The sequence below is a fragment of the Colias philodice genome, chromosome 3, assembly GCF_061535455.1.
Source record: "Colias philodice isolate Cphi_HAF_F1 chromosome 3, ilColPhil1 Martin Lab GWU primary, whole genome shotgun sequence".
Lineage (NCBI taxonomy): Eukaryota > Metazoa > Arthropoda > Insecta > Lepidoptera > Pieridae > Colias > Colias philodice.
This window is the reverse complement of record NC_143088.1, coordinates 8951262-8969623: the sequence shown is the minus strand read 5'-3', so window position 1 is coordinate 8969623 and position 18362 is coordinate 8951262. Positions and strand designations below refer to the sequence as shown.

At 32.6% G+C, this 18362-nt stretch overlaps 1 protein-coding gene, 1 long non-coding RNA gene and 1 other non-coding gene across 3 annotated transcripts in view; 2 read left to right on the top strand and 1 right to left on the bottom strand.

The window, feature by feature from the left end:
* Positions 1-18362, bottom strand: part of LOC149489881 (uncharacterized) — a 41052-nt gene that overhangs the window by 7867 nt on the left and 14823 nt on the right. The gene's annotated exons all lie outside the window — the stretch shown is intronic.
* Positions 10458-18151, top strand: LOC149489884 (uncharacterized). Its single transcript, XM_089714679.1, has 5 exons — positions 10458-10615; positions 12766-12895; positions 15091-15251; positions 16242-16430; positions 17714-18151. Exons 1-5 carry the CDS (start codon positions 10538-10540, stop codon positions 17885-17887), a joined length of 732 nt encoding a protein of 243 aa, XP_089570805.1. The 5' UTR covers positions 10458-10537; the 3' UTR covers positions 17888-18151.
* Positions 14421-14493, top strand: TRNAK-UUU (transfer RNA lysine (anticodon UUU)). The gene has a single exon. It is a non-coding gene; the product is annotated as a tRNA-Lys (tRNA).

The window sequence follows — 18362 nt, the reverse complement described above, 5'->3', positions numbered from 1 at the left end:
GTGATCAGTGTATGAAAAACTACAAGTCCCTTCGCGCTTAGTATACCGAAAGTGTGACACCCTGTATATAGATATAAGTAGATTTGAATGTCATAAATCAAAAATATCAAATTCATTTTAACATAAATCAAGAGCCTAGGTTAAAATTATGTTATCCATAGGTCAAAATCTCGCGATCGAAGTCGAACCCTAAAGGACTGAGACTTCTTACATTGTAGGTACACTTTTGCCTTTATAAGTAAGTATGTACCTACTTATAAAGATATACTACCTCACCTACATACTCACCTATTGTTTATAATTATTATTAATTAATTCTGGAGGAGAAATTATAATTTTATCTATGAATCGCTCTTAAATGTCGAGGCCAATCGTTAATCGAAATTATTTCCTACTCAAATATTTGATTATTGATCGACAATTATAAGATCAAATATCAGATGTTTGAGTTAAATATTGGGCTTTAATTAGACGATTGCATAAATTAGATCGGTGATTGAAAGAACACAATAAACATCCATGCATGTACACGAATAAACAAAAGAAGATTTGTTTTGATTTCCTACAACTCGGTAAAAATTGATTTAACAAACGGACACGAGACGTACGTGTTTTAAAATAATATTAGGTACCTACCTACCTACTTAGTAACTTAAAAGCTCTCTATCTAAATAACTCATCAACCAATTTTGATGAAACTTACACTGATACTTAGGTTGGAGCATAGTTGTTGGACAACTGAAAATAATTTTCATTACACACCTTAAGATTTTTTTTCTTACTTACCAATAAACACTAAAACAGACCTAGGTAAGTACACTATTCGGAAATACACAAAGTTCAAAAAGCTTTTGTAGTTAGTCTATTTTAATTTTTTTTAACTTCCAAGTTAAAAATAAACACAAACAGGATCAAGCAGTTATGTAATAAAGGTGATTGAACTAATAAAAATACAAGAAACAACTTTATAACACGCACAAAGTGTTTAAAGCTTATACAATATTGTAGGTAGTTATGAAAAGGTCAACTGGTCAAACCTATATATTTACAGTTTACAGTTACCTCCTTAATTTTTAATGTCATAATTATTGGTGAAACGATATAAGTATATTACTTACTAGCTGTGCTCCGCGGTTTCACCCGCATTGCTCCGCTCCTGTTCATCGAGGAAGCCCATTCATCGAGGAAGGCTATATATTATGCTATATAATGTCATCACGCTAAGACCAACAGGAGCGGAGCACTGCGGGTAAAACCGCGGAGCGCATCTAGTATACGTTATAATGCTTGCACACTTATTATCACAGATCGGTGAGAATTATTTCTAAAAAAACTAGATTTCAATAAGGTTATCTCAATTATTACTTGAACAGTAACGAAATTAGGTTTTGAGACTATCTCCACCTACCTCTATGCTTGCTCTATGCATATGACTTGCAGTTGCATATGAGGTAACAATTACATTCTCAGTTACGTATCAATTAAGTATAAAAAAAAAAACAAGGAAATTTTTCAGCTATATTTGGTTGGTTGCTTACAACTTGTTACGGTTTAAGCTATAGTGTTCTTCCATAATAATTAGAGTACACCCATCTGGAAATGAACCATCGGACATTAGCGTAAAGTATGTGGATACGCTATTGTAGTTACTCTAATATTACGTTGGTAGGTAGTAGGTACAGAAGGTACTATTAAGTACTAGCTGTGCCCAGGGGATTTATCTACAGTGCTCCGCTCCTGTTGGTCTGATCGTGATGATATAAATTATAGCCTTCATGGTCTATCTAACACCGAAAGAATTTTTCAAATCGGACCAGTCGTTCCTGAGATTAGCGCGTTCAAACAAACTCTTCTGCTTTATAATACATATTAATAGTATAGAAATATATTATAGCGTAAATAATTACATATTACTATTTAACTGATTTTTTAATTTAATTTTAAAGAATCACGCTCTCCACAAGAATATCACTTAAAACTATTACCTATATCGGTAGATATACAATTATTAATTCTATTTGAAGCTCGTTGGGAAGTTACTGGGCGTCATTCTGTATTAATATGTATTACATTACGATACAGTATGTCATCATGAACTGCATAAGTATGTAAGCTGAAGATCTTTCTGAAGAAGCAAATATAGTACCTACATAGCTAAGGTTAATTGCGGATGTAGCGTAATACTAATAAGTTGTGTTTCACCTCAGGGATTTATTAAGATAATAAAAGAATATATGTATTATAAGAAAAATAAATTAGAATCTCATTGATATCAATCACAACAATCACCAACTTCATATACAAATTTTACATCATTGGAATTCCCGCCAATTTATTCCATTTTAAATTGCATCCGCTTAGTCTACTATAATTTCTTATTTCAAAATCAATTTAATCCTTTAATAGTTGCTTTTGATGAAAGAGCGGATTTGGATAAGATATGAATTTAAAAAATTCAATTTATATCCAGTTTCGTTCACCTGTGTTTGTTTGAAAGACATAGAGAAAATAAAAGGTTAACTAACTACGCAAATGTTTAATTTTAATCTTATATAATACTAGCTGTTGCCCGCGACTTCGTCCGCGATTACGTCGTTTTTCGTCATTCGTCGCTAAAAATACGTGACACTTTATTTTTGTATGTTCTTAATTGTCTCTTATAAAATTTAACTACATTAAAATTGAATAGGTACTCTGATAAGAAAATCTTAAAATCGGAGGACATCGAAAATCTGAGGAAAACATGAATGAATGTGATTTAAATTCTACTTTACTTAGTAATTCAAATAATAATCTAAATGAAATGTAGATTAACAGTTTGAGCGCACCATTATAGAATATGTACCTAAGTATTAAATTACGTTAGTTTACATAGTAACTTTACTAAAAACACGATGACTTTCTTTCGCGCTCGGTACCACAAATTAAGCATGTTTGTGGTACGTGGCCCGCGTCTCTTGACCCCCACGAGTTCCTCTCCGTTGCTATGCGAAAATACATTCGTCGCCCTACTGTAGGAAAAATTGTAATACTGTGGCCTGGGCGTTATAACACGCCCAGGGAATTCCTGAGTGCCGATAGACGTCCGTCTCTCGTTTTTACTTGCATAAAATCAGTACGCCAAACGACGAGCGATTTTTCATACTATCATAAAGAACGGCATGTTGTACTGTCATCACAGGTATAATTACGACTTTTGTACTGTCACTACATTATTTACAAAAATTCGTCAAAGGAAGGTACTTCCACGCATACATTCATATTTTTTTACCCCTCTCCCCGCGCACACTACGCCCGTGGGCATCATGTTTGCATACGGTTAGTCGAGTACTGCGCCGCTGCGGTGATCCCGCGTGCCGCGTGTGAATTGTTGTTTAGAAAGTGAGTATTTTGTTTCCAACGTAATTTAATTGTTTTACTCATACTGGATGTACTAATTCAAGTCTAGTTGCTTATGTAAACAACATATTTATGTTGCTATTGTTTGTTGTGAACACGATTTTGTTGAACTAAATTTGTAATGAATATTTTTGCAAATGGCGTCTCGAGACTCGTTCGAAAAAGAACAAAAACGTCTTCAAGACCTGTTTGATGCAGCGTCTACCCCTGAATCGAGTCCATACCCATTTGCTGATGATGGTGACTATGAATCTGACGCTGAGTACTTACGACGTTTACGCCTATATCCGTTCTGTCATATCATATGGTTTTTTAACCATGTGTTGTAACACTACGCCCCTGGGCAATGTATGAAAAAAAGTAGTGTCTCAGTAGCTGCAACCTGTAAACCAGTACTGTCCGCGAACGTGTTAATATCACCATCTTGAGGAAAAGCTTCTAATATCGATTTAAAACGCATACATATGAATTGACCTGATGAAACATGTTCTAAAATTGTGAAATGAGTTCAGTTTTAAATTCGAGAAATATTGATTTCTTGTATTCGACTATTCGTTGTAGTCGAATACAAAATATATTTAAAGAAACTTAGGTTGGCCTTCAGGCAAAAGGGATCCTATCAATCAAATGATAAACTTGACCTTGTATCTTAAAAGTAATCATGAACCGCCAGATGAACCTGAAATCAGGAACCGCTGATAATTGTTGAGAACCAAAGGATCATTTAAAACGCACTACTATAGGAGCGAATATTGTCTAAGAAAGCCGACTCCATACTCCACTTTAAAGCATTACAAAAAGAACGTACTACGTTAATATCGCCTATACAGAAGATGATCTGTAATCAATTGTGAGGTTATAAACCAAACCCACTTTTATATTAATTGTCGGACCACACCACCGAATTCGTAGATTGATCTTCTATGTTTACCTCTAAGTCATTAAGACTATGTCGAAATCTGTCTGCAGTAAGACGGGCCTCTCGCTATTCGTCCGTTTCAAGAGACCAAAATATAGTTTCAATTCTTAATATTTCATTAAACAAACTTATTAATCGTTCTTGTCTCAAATAATGGTAATATTCGCGTCCCTACTCTAGTCATTGCTTATGCTCATGTTCATCTTCGAGAGATCGAATAATATTATGGTGCACCCTATTATTTGTCAAACGGTCTTCATATTGAGTAAAAGTTTCAGATTCTCGAGATAAAATATGACGGTCGTGATCAGCTGTGAGACGTAATTATGGGTATAGGTGCCCTATACCCACCACCAAGACTCTTTTTGCAAAACGGCAACTAAACTGCATTGCTCCACGGTTATATAACAGTATCCCGACTAATGACATCAACAAAATTATAAATTTACCTACCAATCGTTTTAAAAAATACATTGTCAATTGGCTCCAAAATCTTGATTATATACAAACTGAAAATCTTTTCATTACTATTAAATAAATGCTTGCAACAAAATCAATCACTCATGCACACTCACGCAAACATAGGTACACACAAGCACACACACACACTCACACTCACACACACACACACACACACACACACAATGTCCATCGGCCCAAATCATATTCTTTTATTTTCTTAATCATTTACTTTGTATTCTTTCATCATTAGTCACTAAAATTTATTTTGTTAACTTGCCAAATATAATGTAATATGGAATTTGTAAGGGAAGGCACTGCCTTCTGAGATACAGGTAATTACCTAGTTCAGAAGGCAGAGCAATATTGTAATGTTATATTTGAAGTTGCTAATAAATTTTATTTTATTTTTTTATTTATTTTTTAATTCCTTCTCAGTGAGGGTTTCGGTCTCACGGGATAGTACAATATACCATTTGCGATCAGCTGTGAGACGTTATACCCTCTCAGTGAAGGTTTCAGTCTCACGGGATAGTACATGCCGTTCGTGGTCAGCTGTGAGCCGCAATTCTCGTTGTCAAGCGGTTTCAGGTTCGGCAAACACATGTTGTTTTCGGTCAATAGTAAGCCTCTTATCTTTAGAGCGTATACGCACTATGCGATGCGGCTACCGCAGACCGCACAGTGCGCATAGAAATGAATATTCCGTACATAATTGTGCTTGCGGTCAGCCGGACGGCTACCCGCAATGCGGCTACCCGCATAGTGCGTATACGCTCCACTTTTAGTCCGTTTTAACTTAATTTTTATTCACCCGCATCAGTGCCACCAAAAAAATCTTTATATCGAAATTCGAGCCAAGCTAAGAAAATGAGAAATAAGAGTTCTCAAGGACCGTATAATCATCAATCATCAATATCAATACATATAATAAAATTGTGGAAAAGTGATGTCTGTACAATCAAAATATGTAGAAAAAAAATTAGCAGGTGCTATTATTAAATCGATCTTGAACCCAAAACTGTAGTTTGTCTGTTTGTCTGTATGTTTGTGCACGCTAATATCAGAAACGGCTTATCTGATTTAGATGCGGTTTTCACTAATGTATTGTGGTAATCTTCATTTAACATTTAATGTTTATTTTATGTCAATCGGTTCATAAATAAAAAAGTTATGACAATTTATAATTAGTAATCACGGCGAACATTTGCTAAGGCATTCTTATTGTACACTGTACAGTGTACGATAAAACGTAATTTATCTGTTATACGCTACAGTTATTCCTTTACATGTCCAGATGATCATATCAAAATTCCTCAAGGGTTTGGGGGTAAGTAGTAGTAGGGGGGGGGGGGGGGCTGGTCAAATTAACATTATGGATACTTCTAGGTAAATTTTCCACATAAAATGTCCTTTAAATTATGTCGTATTATATTTTTAACCCCCGACGCAAAAAGACGGGTGTTATGTGTTTGACCGCTATGTATTTCTGTGTGTGTGTGTGTGTGTGTGTCTCTATGGCACCGTAGCTGGCTAACAGGTAAACCGAATTAGATGCGGTTTTTTCTTGTTAGGCAGCATATTTTCCGACGCTGGTTCTTAGATAAAGTGTATCAAAATCGGTTCATCCACTTATTATACCTACATAGGGGTAAAAGTGGGAATTAAAAAAATGAAAGTTATAATTTATTTTCAAGATCGTCGGGAAGTTTATGAAATTATTTATTCCTTTTTCTATACACTTTTCTTCGTCTAAACGGTTTAGTTACGTGCTCTCTCTCTCTCTTCAGCCTTTAGTTACGTGCGTGAGACAGGAAAGATCTAATTTGGATTTGTTGCTAGATTTGATAAAAACTGAGTATCGATTAAGCTGATCAGTGGCTACAACATACATTAATAAAAACATCCATTTAAGAAAGAAGGAAGGAAATAGAATTTGCTCCTCTCCCCCCCCCCCCCCCGGTTCCTAATAAATAATATGACAAAAGAAATTTTACGTAGAATTAGTTAGGCATTTCTTTTTTTATTTTCGATATTATATACTAATCATAATTTTTAATTACAATATGTAGTAACTATTTGGTATAGGTTAGGCATTTCATTTCTTGATTTTCTTTAATAAGTTGGTACGTAAGTTTTTTAGCTCAGTTTAGTAAGAAATTTTAATAACAATAATATTTTTAATTATTTATGGTAGTACGTATTTCCTCAATAATTGTATGTTAAGTAGTAATTCAGCATGGGCGTAACCAGGCCACGGTGGGGCTGGGTGGAGCGCTTACCCTGGCTTTGATCTGGTAGGTACTAATTGTGAAGGGGAGTAGGCGTGGGCGTGGGATTGGGATTGGGAGTGAGCGTGGCATATGGATTGGGAGTGGGCCTGTGAGTGGGAGTGGGCGTGGGAGTGGGAGCATGAAAATAAAAATTAACATGAAAATGATTTTTTATTGTTGCCCCACCTGAGCCCATGGTCATAGGTCCCATAGTCACTATTCCACGCGGACGAAGTCGCGGGCACAGCTAGTAGACAAATACAATCAGAAAGCTTTGAACTCCTAAGCTCAACCATAAAAGATAGACATTTATGATGTCGGGAGATATTTTTTATATAATAATATGGAGAACATTTCTTTCATACTTGATTTCTGTGTAGCTTTAACCATTAAGGTTGCACACGCGACGAAAGCTTAAAAATGGAGTTACTGCTCTGCTCACGAATATGAAAAATAATTGTACCAAGTTTCGTTTAAATCCGTCGAGTAGTTTTTGTTTCTATAACGGTTATACAGACAGACAGACGGACAAAAATTTTTGGCGTCAGTGTCGATCCCTAATCACCTCGTGATAGTTATTTAGGAAATATATTTCATGTACAGAATTGACTTCTATAGATATAATATAAGTATATAAGTATACATATATTTAGATTCCAATTTCCATGTAACGTTAAATTCGACTATACAATAAATAACAGACAACGCAGGTTACTCTCGTTTCCGTAAGTTGAGGCGGCTACATATTCGGTCCTCATAACATCACTTTTTGTGAACGAAACGACAGCGCGGTTTAATTCGATGCCAACAGAAAAAAGGAAATATTTTTAATTGTGAAAAAATATTATGATTTACACTATTAATACTATTTTAACATTAACACAAAATATAAGACTGTGAGTGTGTAAAAATAAATCCAGCTAGTTTCACATCACACTTATGTTTATAATTAGGTATACGACATGAAAATATATCAATTACCAAGCAATAATCATACAGATAACTACTGAACAAAAGTATTAACAGTCAAAGTATATTTTTACTAACAACATGTAAATGATGAAGGAATAATAATTATCAACGAACTAACCTTTTTGTATTAGAGTCCCGCCTCGTGATCGAATTTTTAAAACACGAAGATTTTTAAAAATGTAACTAATGAACACAATCAATATTAGATTAACTGTAATGGTGTCTCATCTACCCTCACTTTTAAAAATGTAGTACCTATATTCACACGAATTATAAGCGCACCTTATAGCGAAAGGAAGATATGGGTTAAAGAGTTAAATAAATAAATAACATAATTATATTTTAATTATTAATTTTTAACATTGTGTTCAGTAGTGTTAACATGTAAATTGATTTGATTTTTACGAAATCTCATAGATGGCGCTGAATCAAATTTGTCTTTATACAACTAAGATTCATTAAACAGTTTCTCTACCCAAATTACGTAAATGACGTAGTTTTTATAGTGTAAAGCTAGATAATAGCATGGCTTACTCAAAAACAACATTTAAACATGAGTCTTTAGATTGTACGCTGTCGTAGTACACGGAATACGTAAGAAAAGTAAAGGTTCACAGCTCCTCCCCCGGAGGTGATAGCATGATAATATGTTTAAAAAAGCCTCACCCGACCTGTTAGTAATATTCATGCAAAATTTGAAGTCAATCTATGCAGTACTTTTCGAGATTAGCTCGGACAAACATACAGACAAACAGACAAACAGACAAACAGACAAACAGACAACAGACAGACAAAAATGCTAAAAACTATATTTTTGGCTTCTATATCGATTATAGATCATGGATTATGTATTCTTTTAAAAAAATATTCAATGTACAGTTTTGACTTTCCTACGATTTTATTATATCTTATATTATATATAAAATTCTCGTGTCACAATGTTAGTCTGCATACTCCTCCGAAACGGGTGGACCGATTCTCATGAAATTTTCTGTGCATATCGGGTAAGTCTGAGAATCGGCCAACATCTATTTTTCATATGTACCACGGGCGAAGCCGGGGCGGACCGCTAGTATACCTATAATTTAAAAAAAATTTACATAGTTAACTAAGTAGGATAAATTAATACATATATGCATTACAAATAGCTATATTATTATATATGTATATCAGTAATTTGTGTATATGGATTTGTGGAAATTTGGTCTATTTTTTATTTGACGAACACGAGTGGAGTCGGGGCATGAACCTAGTTTTGCTATAAATATCAGAGTGATTACTACTTGACGGTCGCTCAAAGGACAAAAAATTAATAAATTAAGTTATTTACATCTATATAAGATAATTGAAGATTGAAGTTATAAACCTAGGAGGACTGTGTATAATCTCAACTTGGACTTTTAAAAATATATTTTGTTGAAATATTTTACCTGCAATATTAATGACCTTATTTAACAATTTGGTGGACCGTGGAATGAATTGTGGAAAATACCTACTAGACCTTTTGTACCTTATATTTGAGAAGAGTCATTATATTATATTTATTAGGAACTTAATATTTGTAAATAAAACCGCTCTAAGTATGTTCGTGAAACAAATTATAAAATAACTTACTGGCGAGTAACTTAATGTCAACTATCAAATTGAGTAAAATATAGAGTAAGTATAAAATGTAGAGTTTTAGTCATTAGAGAACTTGATTTCAGATTTCGTATTAATTTTAAGTATTTGTACCTTTACATGATTATTGTTTTAGAACATAGTACAAACTAAGTATTTAGGTACCGAAAATACAACCTACGTAGCATTTAAAAATGCAAAGGAAAGCCTATCTCCATATTAATATTACATACTCGTACTCCATTGTTTTTTGTCCTACATATTTTGATTTTAAATTAAATCCAAATTTCCAATACATAAGGTCATGTAGAAATTATGAAAATTTACGTAAAATAATGTTCTGAAAAAAATAGTTACAAAAATTTGTCGGTCAATCGCCACTGGTCTATTCATGACTTTAAACACGTACCTATTAGTGAGTCCAAAATTTTAGTAAAAATTCTAGAACATTCTACAATCTTGCCTACATTGTAAAGTAGAATTAACACACTAAAGATAACTACTTTATTTTCCTGAACAAAAGAAGCTAAAAAAATTTAGTCACTACAAATTTTATAAAAATATACTTATGGATTTATCTCTACATATACATATATACATTTAAAGATAATTAAAACCTAATATTGAAAGATTTAGTTCACTAATATTACATCGGTGATAAGTATGGCTCATCTCTACAATTGTCGTTAGAAAGCTCATACATAATTATACAATTTTTACAACACTGTTTATTCAAATATGCGGGCGTAACGTACACATTGACATTATTCTCGTAACATAAATGCCTTCATATAAATCCTCCACAGAGTTTCATATTTTATAATCCTGGAGATTATTTTTATTAATTCCAAGATTCTTTTTTTGAATAAGTTGTATGTATTGTTAGTCAGGACTCATGCGTTACCTCCATATAAATCGGCCGCACTGCGCCGGCGCATCAGTTAGTGACGGATACGGACGCAGACATTACACGGTAAGTGCTTTTAACCATAATCTTTCGGAAAGAAAAATACTAGTAAATTTATAAGGTGATATTGTATTTTTTCTGAGATATGTTTAGTAAATAAATGCGTGTGTGATAAAAAAGTTTTAAAGTTAATATTTCGCAGCCTAACTAAATGATCTGTTAAATTTATCTATATTATGGGAAGAATAATTTAAGAATATTTAAATATTTTATGCTGCGATATATTTATGATAATAAATCGCATAATTTTATAAATTAATAGTGGTTATCAATGAATTGATTCATTTAAATATTTTAAGATTTTTTTTAAATTTTTAACCTATATTGTAAAAATAATTCTGTAAGTTTACAAAATATATCAAGTAACCGTTCGTCATTGTTGCGAATTTAACAAACTTTGCAGAATTTATAGCTATATCTTGTTTAACCTGTTTCTTTGTAAAAGCATAGAAAATTCATTGACCCTTAGTTGAAATTCCGATTAATGAGAGGAGGAATGAACTTAAACCTTTGAGGACAAGGTCACTTTCTCCTGTCCCTGCGGTTACCATGAATCTCTACAATTCGTGGATAGCTTGAACCATAAATTGATCCCTTTTACTTAGTAAGATAAAACCAACGGTTTTTTAGAACACTTTCTTAATAATTGTAATCTTTTCTTAAATGTAGTCTTTTCTTTTTTATGTTTTCTATAGAGAATATTAAGATTATATTTTTATAGAGAACATTATGTGCGTAAAAACATTACAAAATAAATTTATGCTTCCAATACTTTCAAATTAATAATATAAATTTTTTATACTAGATGATTTTAAAAAATACAAAAAATACCTGATGATGTGTGAGTACACTTCAGTTTTTTTATTATTTCCAAAGCAATTAAGACGATCATTCAATTATTTTTTCTGCTTTATTCTAAAATCACCATGATTATGTCGTTTTAAAATAGCTACAAAAATACGTCTACTTATATCTAACAAAACATTTTTTTTGAAAAATGAAAAAAAGCCTACAAAAACATTGTCATATAGTATCTCTACACAGGACCGGTCTCGTTCCCAAAATTGTGGCGTACAGCCTTACGTAATAATTACCTGTTGAATCAATGGAAAGTGTTTGTAAACAATTATCTTTTAAATTATCCTGTAGGTACAGGTGCGACATTAGACATATCTAACCTCAATTACAAGAAAAAATTCAAATTGTTACATTCGTTGCTCTAAATTCTAAAATATACCTAATTTAGATAATGATAGTCCAGTTAAGTACTAACATCTTGTAAAAACAACATGCTCAATTAAATATGTATTGTTAATTAATTGATTGTTTACCATGACTGTGATAAGATAGTCATTTCCTTATTTAAAAGAAGAATAACTACTTACTATGTATGTATGTTAATTTAAAATTGACCGGACGATAAATGTTTGTAAAATGTAAATAAACACTTATCTCACTTTAAAAGTATTCTGTAGCTTTTAATAGAAAAAAAATATAAATACATTTAACCATGCGATTCGACTAGCCAAACGAGAAAATGTAAGTAAGTAATAAAAAATAAATCGCATATAAGTAGCAAAAAATGCGGACGGGTTATAGTGATAACATAAATGATTCTGATTTAAATAAATAAGTATCTTATTGAAAATTGTTTGCTAATAACTCTATTAAAGTCTATATTCAATCTCGACCTTTGAGGTTAAATAATTGACATTTTTGGACAATCACAATCTTTGTGAGTAATAATTATTAACACTTAGCGGAGTTAGGAAAACACAGCAGTAAATTCTTCAAATAAAAACATAATATTAGGAATGCATCCGTGAAGAACTCATCGAAAATAAACACATTTTTAAATTAATTGTCAATTAATAAACAAAAAAATAGGACTGTCAACACCTTATCTCAACCTTTTTCGAGTTAATTTATGTCGTACCTACCACTAATAAATAGTAGGTAATGTAATTTTAATCCAGGAACATTTATATAGCTAAAATACGGTACATATACGGTCGAATTGAGAACCTCCTCCTTTTTTGAAGTCGGTTAAAAACTAGGATACATTTTTGTTATGAAAGAAAGATTTGTTTATTGTTGTCACACTTTCATGATATTTTTGTGTGTACTGTAAATAAATATTTTGTTTTTTTTTCTAGAAAATGAAGCAAATAGTCCTTTTAGCAGTTATGGCAGTTGCGCACGCGCAATTCCCAAATGGGCGCGTTTTGGAGCCACCTCAACCATCTCAATGTGTGCAGAGAACGATTCATGAGAGATATTCAGACAGTAAGTGATTTATCTACCTATAGATACTAATATTATAAAGAGGAAACATTTTTTAATTGGTTGAATACTTACAAAAGCTCCTAAATCTAACACTTAACCGATTTTTAATGAAAGCTCTAGGTCTAGAGGGAATATTGCTTTTTGACCATCCCGGTTCCCGTTAAGAGGATGAACGCTTGTTTTTAATTATTAAACATGGGAGATATTATGTAGAAACTAGAAAGGTACCAGTTTAATTGGATTTCCTAGTTTCCTACTGCAATGGATTAATACTTAAAATAATTTGGAAAATCCAAAAGTGCACGCCTCATAATTTTTTTTTAATAAATATTTATTAATTATTATTTTTGTTTATTTAATAACAATTAAACCACATCGAATCAGACCCTGAAAAATGAAAGGGTTCTATTCCTGAGCATACTCAAGCGTAAGAGAAAAAAAAAATAATTTGGAAAATCCAAAAGTGCACGCCTCATAATTTTTTTTTAATAAATATTTATTAATTATTATTTTTGTTTATTTAATAACAATTAAACCACATCGAATCAGACCCTGAAAAATGAAAGGGTTCTATTCCTGAGCATACTCAAGCGTAAGAGAAAAAAAAAGACTCGATTAGTAAAGTATTTCGGTCGCTATCGTGTTAACAAGAAAAAGGATCCGCACATACAGACACACGGACGTCCAAGACAGAACTTTTTTAAACTGTTTTTTAACTAGTTTAAATAACAAAAATGACATCAAAAATATCATGAACGTTAAAAATAGTGTTTTTTCTTAATATGTGTGTGTATGTATTATCTTACAAGTGCAATGTATGATACATAAAGACATTTTAAGTTTGAAAAATCAGATGTTTTGCGCGAAGTGACAGTAGTACCCACCTCAACGCTTCGCTTATGAGGCGTGCAATATGTTTTTAATTAAGTACGTAGTTAACTTATGTAAGTAAAAAGTTGTATAAGTACCTACATCATAATTTTACGCCTTCATACGATTTCTCGTTCAAAAGGTTATAAACCTGCGTCGTCCCCGATAACAACACTTGCGTAGTTCCGAGAAAACTTCTTGCCTGACAAAGACAAAAATCTCGATTTTATCTTTCCCGGATACGAGATAAGAGAACAAGTTGCTCAACGGGAATTCGTAATAATGTGAGCATTTTTGTGTTGGCTTACGTCATTCATGGCCATCTTCCGCTGTGCATTATGACAATATAACGGTATGCATTTGCGATTGTCTCAAGATTCATTATAATAAGGTGATACGAAAAATCCTTTTATATTAAAAATGAAAAATTACCGATTACCTTTTCTTTAATGTTAGTCGCGTAACTGATGCAATCTAAAATAAAGGATGAAAAAGTCGATTCATACAGATACAAGTGTCTACAGTTCAATAAATAATATGAATTGAATCGAAATCAAAAAAAGGTTGTACAAAACCTTATAACAGCAAAAAAAATCTTATATAGATAAAAATTACGGTACGCTTTATTTTTTACAAATTCGCACCTCTTAACAGAGCCCGGATAGCTCAGTCGGTAGAGCATTGGACTTTTAATCCAAGGGTCCAGGGTTCAAGTCCCTGTTCGGGCGGCCTCTTTTTTATCTTTTATTTATTTCTAGTACAACTATACTTTAGATGCATTTTTATAAAATAACAGATACATGATTCTCACATTTGACCTATTTTTTTAAATGAGCAAAAACAGTATTTTGCTTTCATTCAAGTAGATATTGCCAACAATAGCTGACGATGAAGATATATTTCCACAACAATATGGAAAGTAAGTTTTCCATTGACAATCGTTACCTAATTCCCATGCTTTTGTTACACAATATAATAGAAAATACTTTTGCCATACTCGATACTAAAAATATGTATTTTGTATAGATGAACATCAGCTATTATAATAGATTCTATTTCGACTTCCGCGTTAACATTTCTACATATCAAAATAGGTATTATTTAAATAAATATTAACAACTCAAGATACTTTAAAATGCGTTGTTAAAATGTGATGGTTCATTTGTTTTGTATCTAATTGATGATGAATAAATTAATAATATTGGCATTTATATGAAGCGTTAAATATTGCATTCAAAAAAATCCTACAATTTACGTATATCTACGACTTCATTCACAGTAAAATTATTCAATACACATTTCTAACTATCATATATTTCATCCAGATAAAGGTTACTACTTCTCCTGGAGGGACCCAGCACAGCGTGGTACGGAGGTAGACTGGCTAACGGCCAGAAACTTCTGCAGACAACGTTGCATGGACCTCGTGTCTTTGGAGACGAGTGATGAAAACGAATGGGTTAAAGCCCGCATCGTCCAAGATAAGGTAACGACTACATCATCACTACAGTCTACATAGTATAAAACAAAGTCGCTTTCTCTGTTCCTATGTCCCTTTGTATGCTTAAATCTTTAAAACTACGCAACGGATTTTTTTGCGGTTTTTTTAATAGATAGAGTGATTCAAGAGGAAGGTTTTAGTATATAATTTATTAGGTTTTAGAAAAAGCGGGCGAAGCCGCGGGCGGTAATCTAGTAGGTAATATATGAGACTTAATAATTTATGTTATCTTGTGAGATTGATTCTAAGAATGTGAGGAGAGTTTGTGATTCCGTTGTTACCTATTCATATAAATGATTCTCAAGTAGGTGATTAGGTCATATATTATGCATCTGAATGCATTTTCGTAAATATTGTAAATTTCTTCATACCAAGCTGGCTTCCTGGAAAATATCAAATTATACCTATTAGAGCTCTCTGCAGTTTGGTCTTATTTGTTTTTGTCATGTGTTCTGTTTTGCAGCAAAGTTAAATAAATATTCTTAATGTAAAATAAGCCAATGTCAGACTAATTCACTGATAAAAGGAAAAGTCCAAATTTGAATGTCACCAATACTTATCCTCCCTCAATCCTTGGCCGGCATGATTTATTTGCGCTCATCGTAGAATTTCCCTACAACTCTGTACTCTAGTCACGTTTGTACGTACAGATCAAATAATTACCATTTCAACCGCGCAGTGGAAACAATATAATTTTGAAAACTCAAGCGAAAAAGAAAGTGGTTCAAGTATACAACAACGGTATAACGAATTCGAAAACGTGTGTGTTTTTCTTAACGATATATACCTGAATACTTTTATGATTGTATGCAAGAGGGTTTCTCTATTCTATTCTTTAATTGAAACATATTCGTTAATTTTAATAATAGTGATGCTGTGAAGCTGTGCTACTTATGGACAGATATTAATTAATGCATAATATATTTTCAAATGTCTATCAAGTCATCATTTATACTTATTCTTTCCTAATCACAGGTGAAGTACATCTGGACGTCCGGTCGTCTCTGCGACTTCAAGGGTTGTAATCGTCCTGATTTACTTCCTAACGAAATCAACGGATGGTTCTGGACCGCTGAGCTGCAAAAGCTTGCTCCCACTACGAACCGCCAACAAAACGATTGGTCAGAGGGCGGTGGCATCGGCAAACCTCAACCAGACAATAGAGTAAGTACTGTTGATTAGAGATTCGTGAAAGGAGTTTTAAAGAACATACCTAAATGCTTTAATTCTTGGTGTAGAATTTAACTTGACATTGTGTGTGCCCGAAATTTAAAAACTTATACCTGCTCGTACGCTTTAGTTACTCTTGCATTGTCTCTCCAAACTAAGCAACTGTAACTAAATGACAAATATTAACGAGGCGGTTAGACAATGCAGTGACAATACCGCGTAAAGTACCGTAAATGTACGCAATCGCTAATACGTTATTACGCAACGTATTGGATTCCGCGAACCGTTAAGTAATGTTTGTCATAAACCACCCCGCGGTTAAACATCTGACGCGGATGTCACGCAATGAAAACGAAAGTGTCGTGAATATTAATGTTCCTGCGAAATATTTGCTGAAGGGCGTACCCGCATCAATGCAATGAGCAATCCGCTTTCTACTTCGCACAAAAGCTCATCGATATTCGGCGTACGTTGCCGTATTGTTTGGCATCACTTTCCCTAGGCGATCGCGCAACGGAATAAAGTAATCGCGTCATTACTTCGAGAACATTACGTGGGTTTTCTGTATTGTGCAAATGATTTTTCCCTTTTTCAACAAGGAAAGAAGAGGGAAAATATATACGTTTAGGGAAATACTAAACCGTAGAGAAAGTCATCAGTACAGGAGGTATTAACTATGCCAATCAACCATCTGTGTAACCAGTCGTTACAATTCAAAAGAGTTTACTTGTAATTCTAAAATATCATAACAAATACAAACGGTGATAAAATAGATTAACGTATTCTACTTAAGAATATTTAAATGCAATATGCATCATTTTATAATATGATTGTTTTACATTAATTAAAAATTTCAGACGATTTTTATTTAATATTTTGTCGTTATTATAATATGACCTTTATAGATCTGACAATGCATTATTGCACCAGTAGTAATTAAATTAATTAATAGAGGACAAGATCCGGGTGATTATATAATAAATGCATTTAAAATTTTCGTAGATTTTAAACATTCGTAATGTAAGCTGGAATCAGCATAATATGTATAATATTGTTTTATTGTAATCAGAAAATATTAAGTAACTATCATAGTGGATCCATTGGAATTTTCTTTATTCTCCATATTAATTTATATTTATCTGTAAACCTCAGAGGATTTTTTTCTGTAAGGATTTATTAAATACATATCCAAAAAATTTCGACGCCTGTTGGATTTATACGATATTGCTATTTGCTAATTTTATTTGCAGGCGTTAATATTTATTATTTATTTACAGGAACTCATCCAAGGCGGCGCAGCAGAACACTGTATTGCCATCCTGAACAACTTCTATAACGACGGTGTCCATTGGCACGACGTAGCTTGCCATCATGTGAAACCGTTTGTCTGCGAAGAAAATGATGCCCTACTCAAATACGTTAGATACACAAATCCCAATTTACGAGTTTAAAGCAAAAAGAACGGTTCATGATCAGGACGAGGAATAAAAAACAATATTGAAATAATAGTTTTGAAAATCAAATGTAAAAATAATGTTTTTGTATGTTAAATTTGAATGTTTTATCCTTTCGTCCTTTAGCTTATAAGCGATACCTCATTGATATTTATTTACAGTATTTAATGTATAATGTAGTGGTTCTGTTACACCAGTTACATATTATGTAAGTTCTGAAGTGGTTGCTAGTAAATTATTTAAATAAAAAACTACTTTAACCCTGTGTTCTTTTTCATCCCAATTTATATTAATAACAATATGCTGACTTCATGGTACAATTATTTCTATGAATACAAGAACCAAATATTAAAATAAATATGTATTTTGAACTAAGATGTAGATTTTAAGTATGCATAAAATACATTTTCTCTCTTACTGATAAAACACAATATACAGTTATGTACAGATTCAATATTATCCTTAGATAAAT